Below are 9,368 nucleotides of genomic sequence, written 5' to 3'. Positions count from 1 at the left end.
AGGCGGAAGGGGGGAGGCGGGCAGGGACACGGAGTAAGCTCTAATTGCATTCAATAAAGCAAATAATAGCAAGCTCATTAGAGCAGAGAGAGGAGCTGGCGAGTTGACCGCGACTCGTATGCCAACCTGCCTACGCTCTCCCCGGCCGAAGGAAGAAGAAGAGGGCGAGGAGGATGAGGATGAGGATGAGGATGAGGAGGAAGGCGGAGGAGCGAGAGAGACGGGGGATTGGAGGCAGAGAAAGGCAGAGAAACCGGGTAGAGGAACTGGCGGTCGTGCCGTCGTATCGTCGCGAGAACCACGGGTCCAATGTCATTTATTGTCCCTGGTGGACAAGCGCAGTTTGCCAGAGAGCGCACCCCCCTGGCCTGCTCGCGGCAAGGAAAGAGGAGAGAGAGAGAGAAAGAGAGAAAGAGAGAGAGAGAAAGGCGAGCCGATGGCCAGACGGCCCGGCCTATATGAATGGGCAATAGCCATGCAACCATTCGCGTCCTTCGTTAGCTATTTATCCCCGTTTATTATTATTCGACCGCATCCCATATATACTCGCGATCCGCGCTCAACACTGTACACCGCGTAATCGATGAGTAGCTATTCCCAGGGAATGTCAATTCCCCTCCGTTCCCTGGGACCAGGCCTTCCACGACTTTAAAATTCTCCCACTCTCTCGACCGTGAAAGAGAGTTCGTTCGCGCGTCATTGTTTCTTCTTTTTTTTCTTTCTTCTTATCTCATTGTGTAATATACGCGTCTATTTAAATTTAGCCTTTGATAATTTTATCGTTTGCGGGGGCGATGACGTGAAGGTAAAGATACGGTTTCTCGAGTCGATAAAATTCTCGAGCAATCTTTTCGAATTTACCTGTTCGTCTTATTTAACGAATTTCGGAAAGTTCAAAATATAATCAACGAAACACGAGAAAACGATACTCTAATCGCGACTAATCCATTCATATAAAAAAAATATAAATCGTGAACAAGCGGAACATAATAATTCCTTCCTTCCAGGAAGCGAAACTCTTCTCCTCCTCCTCTTGCTCCTCCTTCATAGGCCGAATATGAATCCCATCTCCGTTGAGAGACAAATTAATCTACACGAGACACAATAACGAATGCTTAAAGGAGGAAAGAGAATCCGACATTCGGACTCTCGGTTCGCTTCGTTTTTTCGTCCTCGGCCATAAAGGACAACACCTGAACCGGATCCTATTTCAGCTTAACAGGGAGCGTACAACGAAGACCGCGGTCGTGCCGTGTCGTTCAGGGACACGAACAATGAACCACGCATGGACAGGAAAGCTCGTTCCGAACAAATCGAAGCGAGGTCCTTCGTGGAAGGAGCGGTGCCGCCTAACGGCGGACAAAGAAACGAAGAGAGACGGAGGATGCGAGGCGATGCGTCGGTTGGAGGGAGAGAGGAGAGCAAGGGAGAGGGATCGCTCGCCCCCTCCCCCTCCCTCCTCCCTGCGCGGGTAAACGCCGGTAAGAATGGCGATTCGGCTAATGTATTCCGCGGTTGTGCACGCTCATTATTCAGCGATAATTAATTGACGGCTATAAATAAGCGGCGCGTCCCGGCACCGCGTAAATAAATGGTTCGCGCGAACCGGAATGGTAATGGTGACTTTGACGGACCGTTTAAACTGGAATAAAGCTTGGGATATACCTTCTCGGTTTCTCCCTACTCCGCGCTTTCCTCCACCAGTTCCAGCTAACGAATATAACTCACCTGCCGAAGTGTATATCCTGATCCTTCCTGTAAGGTGTGTCGTTCCGTGGCAAAATTGGTGGATATTTCTTTAGATTTTTTTGCGATGGAATTTCCTTCGTTCATCGAGGAGTTCCAATTTTTATTATATTCTTTTACGTTTATTACGATGAAGTAATTTCAGAATTTTTAAATTTCTCTCAGATGAATAGAAATGATGATAACAAGGTCTTCTTTTTTTCCAATGTACTCGCGTAAAGGCTAAATAAAGATAGAAAAATATTACAAGAAATAGTTTGAGAACTATTAGTTTTCTTTCTTAATTTTTATATACGTAAATAATAGGTTAATGTATTTTATTAATTGGAAAAATGAGCTAAATATTCTTATTATTTCAACAGGAGAATTAAAATTAATAAACGTTTCCATACCTTAAATCTCTTTGTCTTTCGTCACCAGGATGCTCGTGAATATTCGCGAAGAGAATTCCTTTAAACTGTCTTCGAACTGTCCATCCAAAGAGATTTGCGCCGTTTCTTCGTTCGAGGCTCGGCTTACACCTTCGCGATCCCTGATCGTGTTCCTGGAGAGGACAATGAAACTGCGATGTAATCGGTTGTGATTCTCGTGTTGCAGTCGAGAGGGGAGGATTGGAAGTGGATGATTGGAAGGATTAGAGAGGATACTGATACTTCGAGAGGGAGATAAACCGATAATTATCCGTAAATGTTATTCGATCCTTAACGTATTCGATCAATCTTCGTGATCTAACGATTTTCGATCTCTTTCCACCACAATTTACAATTTAAACGAAATGTAACTTATAACTCGTAGTTATTACAATTTTATAAACTTTTGGCATCGCACTCGAGTTGTACAGAAACTGGATTATTCGCATTCGAATATCCAATGTCTCGAAATACTTGATATTTTAGAATCGATCCATTTCTTAAAGAGAAATATTCTTTGAAGAGAAAATATCTCGATTTTCTGTTTCTTTTTTCTACAGCATCACATTGCATTCAGAGAAATTCCAAAAAAGAAAACACCCAAAATAACTCTCCATAATCGAGAAGAATCGAGTCGAGGAAATCTTCTCGATCAATTATCGATTGTTAACAATCCAGACCATAATAAAATCCGAAAAAGATTTTACGAGAGAGAGAGAGAGAGAGAAAACAATACAACACGGGGAGAAGAATCCTCCTCGAAGCGAAGCAGTTTCCCCGATCCGTCCAGTATCGCGATTACTCGACGAAGTCGTAATTTAGAAAATTGTAGTTATCAAGCAAGTTTCTGGCACTGCAAACAGCGGTTAATTGATCGTTATTATCAACGGATTGCCCCGGGGATGCTGATTACGGGTGGAAACCGTTCCATTCAACCTCCACTGTTCACCACAGCCGTTGCTGCCTAATTCTATTTGCAACGTGAACGCGGGAGAGAGAGAGAGGAGAGGCGCGGTCGCAGGCGTGCAGGCGCGAGAGGGAGAAGGCGAGGTTGGCTCATGAAAGCGGTACAAGTTATTATGGCCCCGGAGTTCGTAATAACCAGTGGCTTTCCTCCGCTTCCTCGTTCACGCCCACTGTTCTAACGTTGGACAGTGCACAATTAATTTCCAGCGCAACAGTAACTAATCGAGGCTTAATTCCTCCTCATCGCGTACACGCACGGGTCGTGAACACCCGTTCGCTCACCTGCGAGAACCTATTCGACCGATCATCCTCTCTCCGACACGGACGATTTAAAGGATGGAGCGGATACGGTTGAATCACGCGAATTCGATCGAGGGAAGAAGAAATTTTTAACGAACATTTTGAACAATTTTCCCTCTCTGTGCGTGAACCAGAAACTTTTCGATACAAAAAGTGTAAACGTATTTAATTTCGTATATATGTATAGTGTAATTATGTATCTAAAGGGAAGATTCTATGGTTCATAATAAGACGAAACTGCGTCTAAGAGGAAAACAAGTTAATTCTCCATAGAATGAATCGACGATTCGGAAAATTGTTCCAAAAATACATTTAAAAGTCAGTAAAAAGAATCGATGAATTTAAAAATTCCGATCGATTCCAATTTCACTTGTATTATATATTGTAAAATTTTCGATTTCGTTTCGATTACTCGAAACCTTTATCGAGTAAAATTATTATCGCAAAATTACCTCGCGAACGGTTACACTTCGAAGCTCGAGAGCGAAAAAACAGGTCGAAGATATCTCGATCCACTCGCCGAAATTCTTCGAGCAACTTCATCGGTCTACTTCTTGCCCAAGGTCGTATCTTATGCTACGTTGCCCGAGTCGAAAACGCATCCGAAGGTGCTTTCCTCCCCAACCCTTCCTCTTTATCGGTGGCGAACAGCAGAAACAACGTCAAGAATGTTCGTTGGCCTCCCCCCTCCTCTCCCTCGTTTCCATGCGGACTCTTCACTCTCCCCCTTCCTCTTAACGCAATGGCGGACCAACGCTTCGCAGATGCGTATCTTCGAATCGGCGAAAAAAATAATACAATGAATAGGAAGCTCTCCTCCCTTCCCTCTCCCCCCCCCCTTTTTATCGGGCGCGTAATCTCGAAACGGGACGCGGAATCTCGCCTAATAACCTTTTCGCCGATCGACATTGTTATGGGCCGGTCATTAAGGCGAAACCGCAGCAACCCTGTTGGCGCTTTCGCCGCTTCTGCTACATCGCTTCTGCCAGCGATGTTGTAGCCAAAAAACGTGGTGGCGTCGTTTATCGAGGGGAGAAGAGGAGAGGAGAGAAGAGGAGGGGAGAGGAGGGGAGGGGACCATGCGCGCCGTTGGCTTTCATCGGCGTGCACTTATCTCAAGGGACTTGAAAATCCGGTCGCATTAAGATATCTATCGGAACAACGGATGTGCGCCATTAAACTTTTACTTTATTTAGCGCTCGGAGCGGCCTCGCGCTCTCGCCGCGAGTCAAACAGGGGAAAAGAGACAGGTCGAGAGATAGCCACGAAGAATAAACGGATGGAGGATGGTGGGAATGGGAAAGCGGGGAGAGAAGAGGCGGGGAAAGGTGCCCCCGCAATAATTTACTTACGACTATTGAGAGGCCGGTTCGGAAATAAATTGATCAGTTTTTCTGTTTTTTATTCGGAACACGCGTAATGCAACTTTGTCGATCAGATTCTTCGATACGGAAAATCTTTTCGTGTAACGATGTAAATATAAAGTGGAGGATCAAGTTGTTTCTTTATTGATATAGAATTACATATGTATAAGATGTATCGAATATATATTGTTCATCTCTCGAGAATTAATTTAAATTAGGAGATGAAATAAATCGAAGAGTCTTTTATTTGAAACGTGCAATTTTGTCCATTCATCAGATTTCTCGATACGGAAAATTAAAATCTTTTCGTGTAACGATGTAAATATAAAATGGAGGATCAAGTTGTTTCTTTATTGATAGAATTATGTAAGATGTATCGAATATATATTGTTCATCTTTCGAGAATTAATTTAAATTAGGAGATGAAATAAATCGAAGAGTCTTTTATTTGAAACGTGTAATTTTGTCCATTCATCAGAATTTTCGATACGGAAAATCTTTTCGTGTGTAAATATAAAGTATAAAGTGAAGGATCAAGTTGTTTCTTTATTGATATAGAATTACGTATGTATAAGATGTATCGAATATATATTGTTCATCTCTCGAGAATTAATTTAAATTAGGAGATGAAATAAATCGAAGAGTCTTTTATTTGAAACGTGTAATTTTGTCCATTCATCAGAATTTTCGATACGGAAAATCTTTTCGTGTGTAAATATAAAGTATAAAGTGAAGGATCAAGTTGTTTCTTTATTGATATAGAATTACGTATGTATAAGATGTATCGAATATATATTGTTCATCTCTCGAGAATTAATTTAAATTAGGAGATGAAATAAATCGAAGAGTCTTTTATTTGAAATTGCAATTTTGTCCATTCATCAGATTTCTCGATACGGAAAATTAAAATCTTTTCGTACAACGATGTAAATATAAAATGGAGGATCAAGTTTTTTCTTTATTGATAGAATTATGTAAGATGTATCGAATATATATTGTTCATCTCTCGAGAATTAATTTAAATTAGGAGATGAAATAAATCGAAGAGTCTTTTATTTGAAACGTGTAATTTTGTCCATTCATCAGATTTCTCGACACGGAAAATTAAAATCTTTTCGTATTCTTAACTCTCTTCCTCTTCTCTTCTCTTCAAAAAAAAAAAAGAAACTGTACTATAAGTATACACCTCTTGATTCGTCCTTTTAAAAAGCCAAAGAAGAACGAAACCAAAAATACAATTAAGCAGAACATCCACAAACAAAAAGAAACAACATAAGTAAAGTATAAAATGGAGAATCGAATTGTTTCTTAATTGATGTAGAATCACGTACCTAAGATATATTAAATATTGGTATTGTTGCGACGAATAGAATTTGTAGCGATCGTTTCACAAGTTCAACCTAGAAGAGGAAAAAGAAGGCAAAAGAAAAAGAAGAGAAGAGTTCGCATACCTGCATCCCCTGTATGATTGTTCTTCTAGCTCCAGAACGTGTAATTATTATTTACGTTCGCTCTTAATGACCGGCTCTCGCACGACACCATTTAGAATTGCTAATGGCCGCGCATCTGTGCTCCACGGCCACTGTCAATAGGTAAAACTCATTACCTGGCCGGACTAACTAATTGGATACATTTGGATTGACGGAATGCCCGGGCACCAACGATCGGTTATTAAATCGCCGACTCTAAAGTATCCTTATGTTAATGCGCAACCGTGCCACCATTACGGAATAGAGGCACGTATACACACACACACACACACACACACACTGTTCCCGAGGATCGTTTTGCGTTAACGGAATGCTCGATAGTTTATTAGTCCCTGACCAACGTTTCTTAGTGGTCCATGACTACTCGTACGAACAAGTTGATGGTGGAAGCGGAATAGAAATAGAACGAAAAAGGGGACGAGAGAGGGGAAAAAAGTAGAGGAAAATATATATATCTTGTTCGAGCAAGATCGATCTTGCGTCAAATCAATTATTTCCCTTGTTAACGATTCTTCGATCTTCGCTATCTCTCAATTCTTCTCTTCCTCTTCTCTTCTCTTCAAAAAAAAAAAAAAAGAAACTGTACTATAAGTATACACCTCTTGACTCGTCCTTTTAAAAAGCCAAAGAAGAACGAAACCAAAAATACAATTAAGCAGAACATCCACAAACAAAAAGAAAAGAAAAAACGATTATTAAACCGCTTGGAGAGAGCTTCGAGGTCGGTTTAACCGGAAAGTTACGATCCTCCAACTCGTTACGCATGCATAGGCGCGAGCATAAAACATCCTCTATCGTCCACTTTCCTTCCCTCCTTCGACTTCGCAATTTTTCCAATCTCTTCCAACACCACCCTAACCGCGATCCACAACGCAGAGACACCTCTCGAGAGATTTCCTTCCCCCGGATATTTTTGTCCCGTGACGCGGCTTCCGGTTACGAGGCGCGTCGTTACTCGCGCTGATTTAGTCGAACGCCGCGAATTTACGGATCCACCCTTTTTCGCGTGGAACGAAACGCTCTCTCACTCTCTCTCTCTTTCTCCACGGTCCCTTTCTCGTTAGCCGCCTACATTATATTACCCATCGAGGTGCATACATCATTCCCTCTTTATGTAAGTATCTATAACAGGCCGAGAAACATTTGCAGCTCGCGCTCGCGAGGGAGAGACGGACGCTTGGAAGGAAGGGCCGCGTGGGCCGGCGAGCGGACGCGGCTCGGCTTCGAATACTCGCCGCGGAATTGATGTACTGCGACCGACGAACAATGCCTCGTACCTCGGACGACAGGTAAACCGTTGCCTTGGACCGAGCCCACGTGCCCCCTCCCGTCTCCCAACGGAGTCTTCCAACAGGGGCCCCGCTCTCGCGAGACTGGAAATTACAACAGAGTCCTCCTTTTTTGTCCCAGGTGGTGGTTGGATCGATGATGCGAGAATTTGTTCGAACGGATTATTTCAAATTTTTAACTTTGGAATACTTTGGATGATTCGTCGTTGATATTGGGAGTTTGATATTGAGAATTTGATTGAATTTGAAGGATTAGTCGAGGAAAGGATAATTTTTAACCTGGGACGAATGACGAATCGTAATCCGTTAATTATTTTATCTTCTCTTTCGATGCGAGAAATTCGATCGACGTTTGGAACAATATATTTAATTACATCGTACTGGATATTTGTATTATACGTTTCTCTTTGAATACAAGAGAGAGATGAAATTCGAATCCATTTTTCACAATTATCGAAATTGAACATATATAAAAAAGGGTTTTCAAAAGCTTTGAAGATCGATAAAAAAAAGGACAAAAACCTGTTGAAAAAAAAAGAAAGAGAGTATCTCGAGAGTTTTCGTATCTAAACAGTCGAAACTCACCCCCGTTAAATTCCGCGTTTGCGAGTAAATGAATACGCACGCGATAGAGGTAATTAAGCGTTAAAACGGGCTGCTACTCGCGATTACGCCCTTTGATTCCATCTCCCGTTGCCGCGTAATCAGGATGCATACAGAGAACATGCACAATGTTAGCGTCTCGTGTAATTCTCGATAGAGCGACGCGTATCCCGATCGTATCTCTCTTCACGGACATTGTCGTGAATCGTTACTATCCCGCCCTTTTTACAGATTACGCAAGAGCTATAATTATTGCCTCACATCGGCAGAAAAAATGATAATTACTTTACATGCTTAATTACGCTCTCCTCCTCCTCCTCCTCCTCCTCCTCTTTCTCTGTCCCTCTCTCAAGGGTATGTCCAACAGCCGGTAGGCGCGATAGCGCTTTAATGGCAGAAGAATTAATTATACCCTGCACGCGATACGAAGAAAGTATCTCGGCCCTTTTTACCCGCGGGGGGAGGGGGCATTAGGGAGCTTAATTGACCGGACATTGCGTTAACGAAGATCAATGGCGGCCACGCCATCCGCAATCGATTCGGTTCGTACGTAATAATGGTTCAATTATAATATTATTCGTCGATATTCGCGTTATGGATAGTATATTATAACGAAAATTAAAGAGCGCAATGAATATAAATATGTGCCTGTATTAATACACGTATGAATTTTATAATTAATCCTGTATTGCGTGAATTTTTATGACGAGTTGAAAAAATATACATGGCTAGTTAAATGTTAGTCTAACATTTTACGAGACCACATCTTTGAAATTTAATTTCTCCAATTGGGAATGCAATAGAGGGTTAAAATCAAATACGAACTTGTGAAATAACGCAAAAATTTGCTTTACTCCACAAATATCACCCCATTTTCTCTCCTTTTACTTCGATCGAATGTAGATATATATACTAGAATGTCCACGCGCGATTTTATATTTCTTAATATATTTCCATAATTTTCGGTTCGATATAAAGCCGATTACGAGTGCCTGTTACAGAATATCTCGGTGAAGGCAGAAACGTGGACGTATGGATCGCGGACGGCGCACCGGCGCGCATTGTTGCGAGCTGGCCCCGATGCTATCTGGGCCAGTGACGTTGTCGTGAATTGTAAGACACCACGCCGCGGATGTGGAAACGAACGGATCGAAGGAACCCACGGCCACGTGAAATATACGTCGTCCACGTTTCGCCTTC

At 42.2% G+C, this 9,368-nt stretch overlaps 1 protein-coding gene and 1 long non-coding RNA gene across 2 annotated transcripts in view; both read right to left on the bottom strand.

The window, feature by feature from the left end:
• LOC116185332 overlaps positions 1-9,368 on the bottom strand; it is a 65,721-nt gene that overhangs the window by 15,068 nt on the left and 41,285 nt on the right. Inside the window, exon 3 of the mRNA XM_031509544.1 lies at positions 2,138-2,290. Within this exon, the coding sequence (XP_031365404.1) occupies positions 2,138-2,290 (153 nt within the window). The remainder of the gene's footprint in view (positions 1-2,137; positions 2,291-9,368) is intronic.
• Positions 8,602-9,368, bottom strand: part of LOC116185333 — a 7,847-nt gene continuing 7,080 nt past the window's right edge. The window contains exon 3 of the long non-coding RNA XR_004150169.1: positions 8,602-8,612. This is a non-coding gene — a long non-coding RNA (uncharacterized LOC116185333). The remainder of the gene's footprint in view (positions 8,613-9,368) is intronic.

Source organism: Apis dorsata, unplaced genomic scaffold (genome assembly GCF_000469605.1).
Source record: "Apis dorsata unplaced genomic scaffold, Apis dorsata 1.3 scaffold_162, whole genome shotgun sequence".
NCBI classification, from domain to species: Eukaryota; Metazoa; Arthropoda; class Insecta; order Hymenoptera; family Apidae; genus Apis; species Apis dorsata.
The sequence above is the reverse complement of the archived record's forward strand: the minus strand, read 5'-3'. Positions and strand labels throughout refer to the sequence as shown.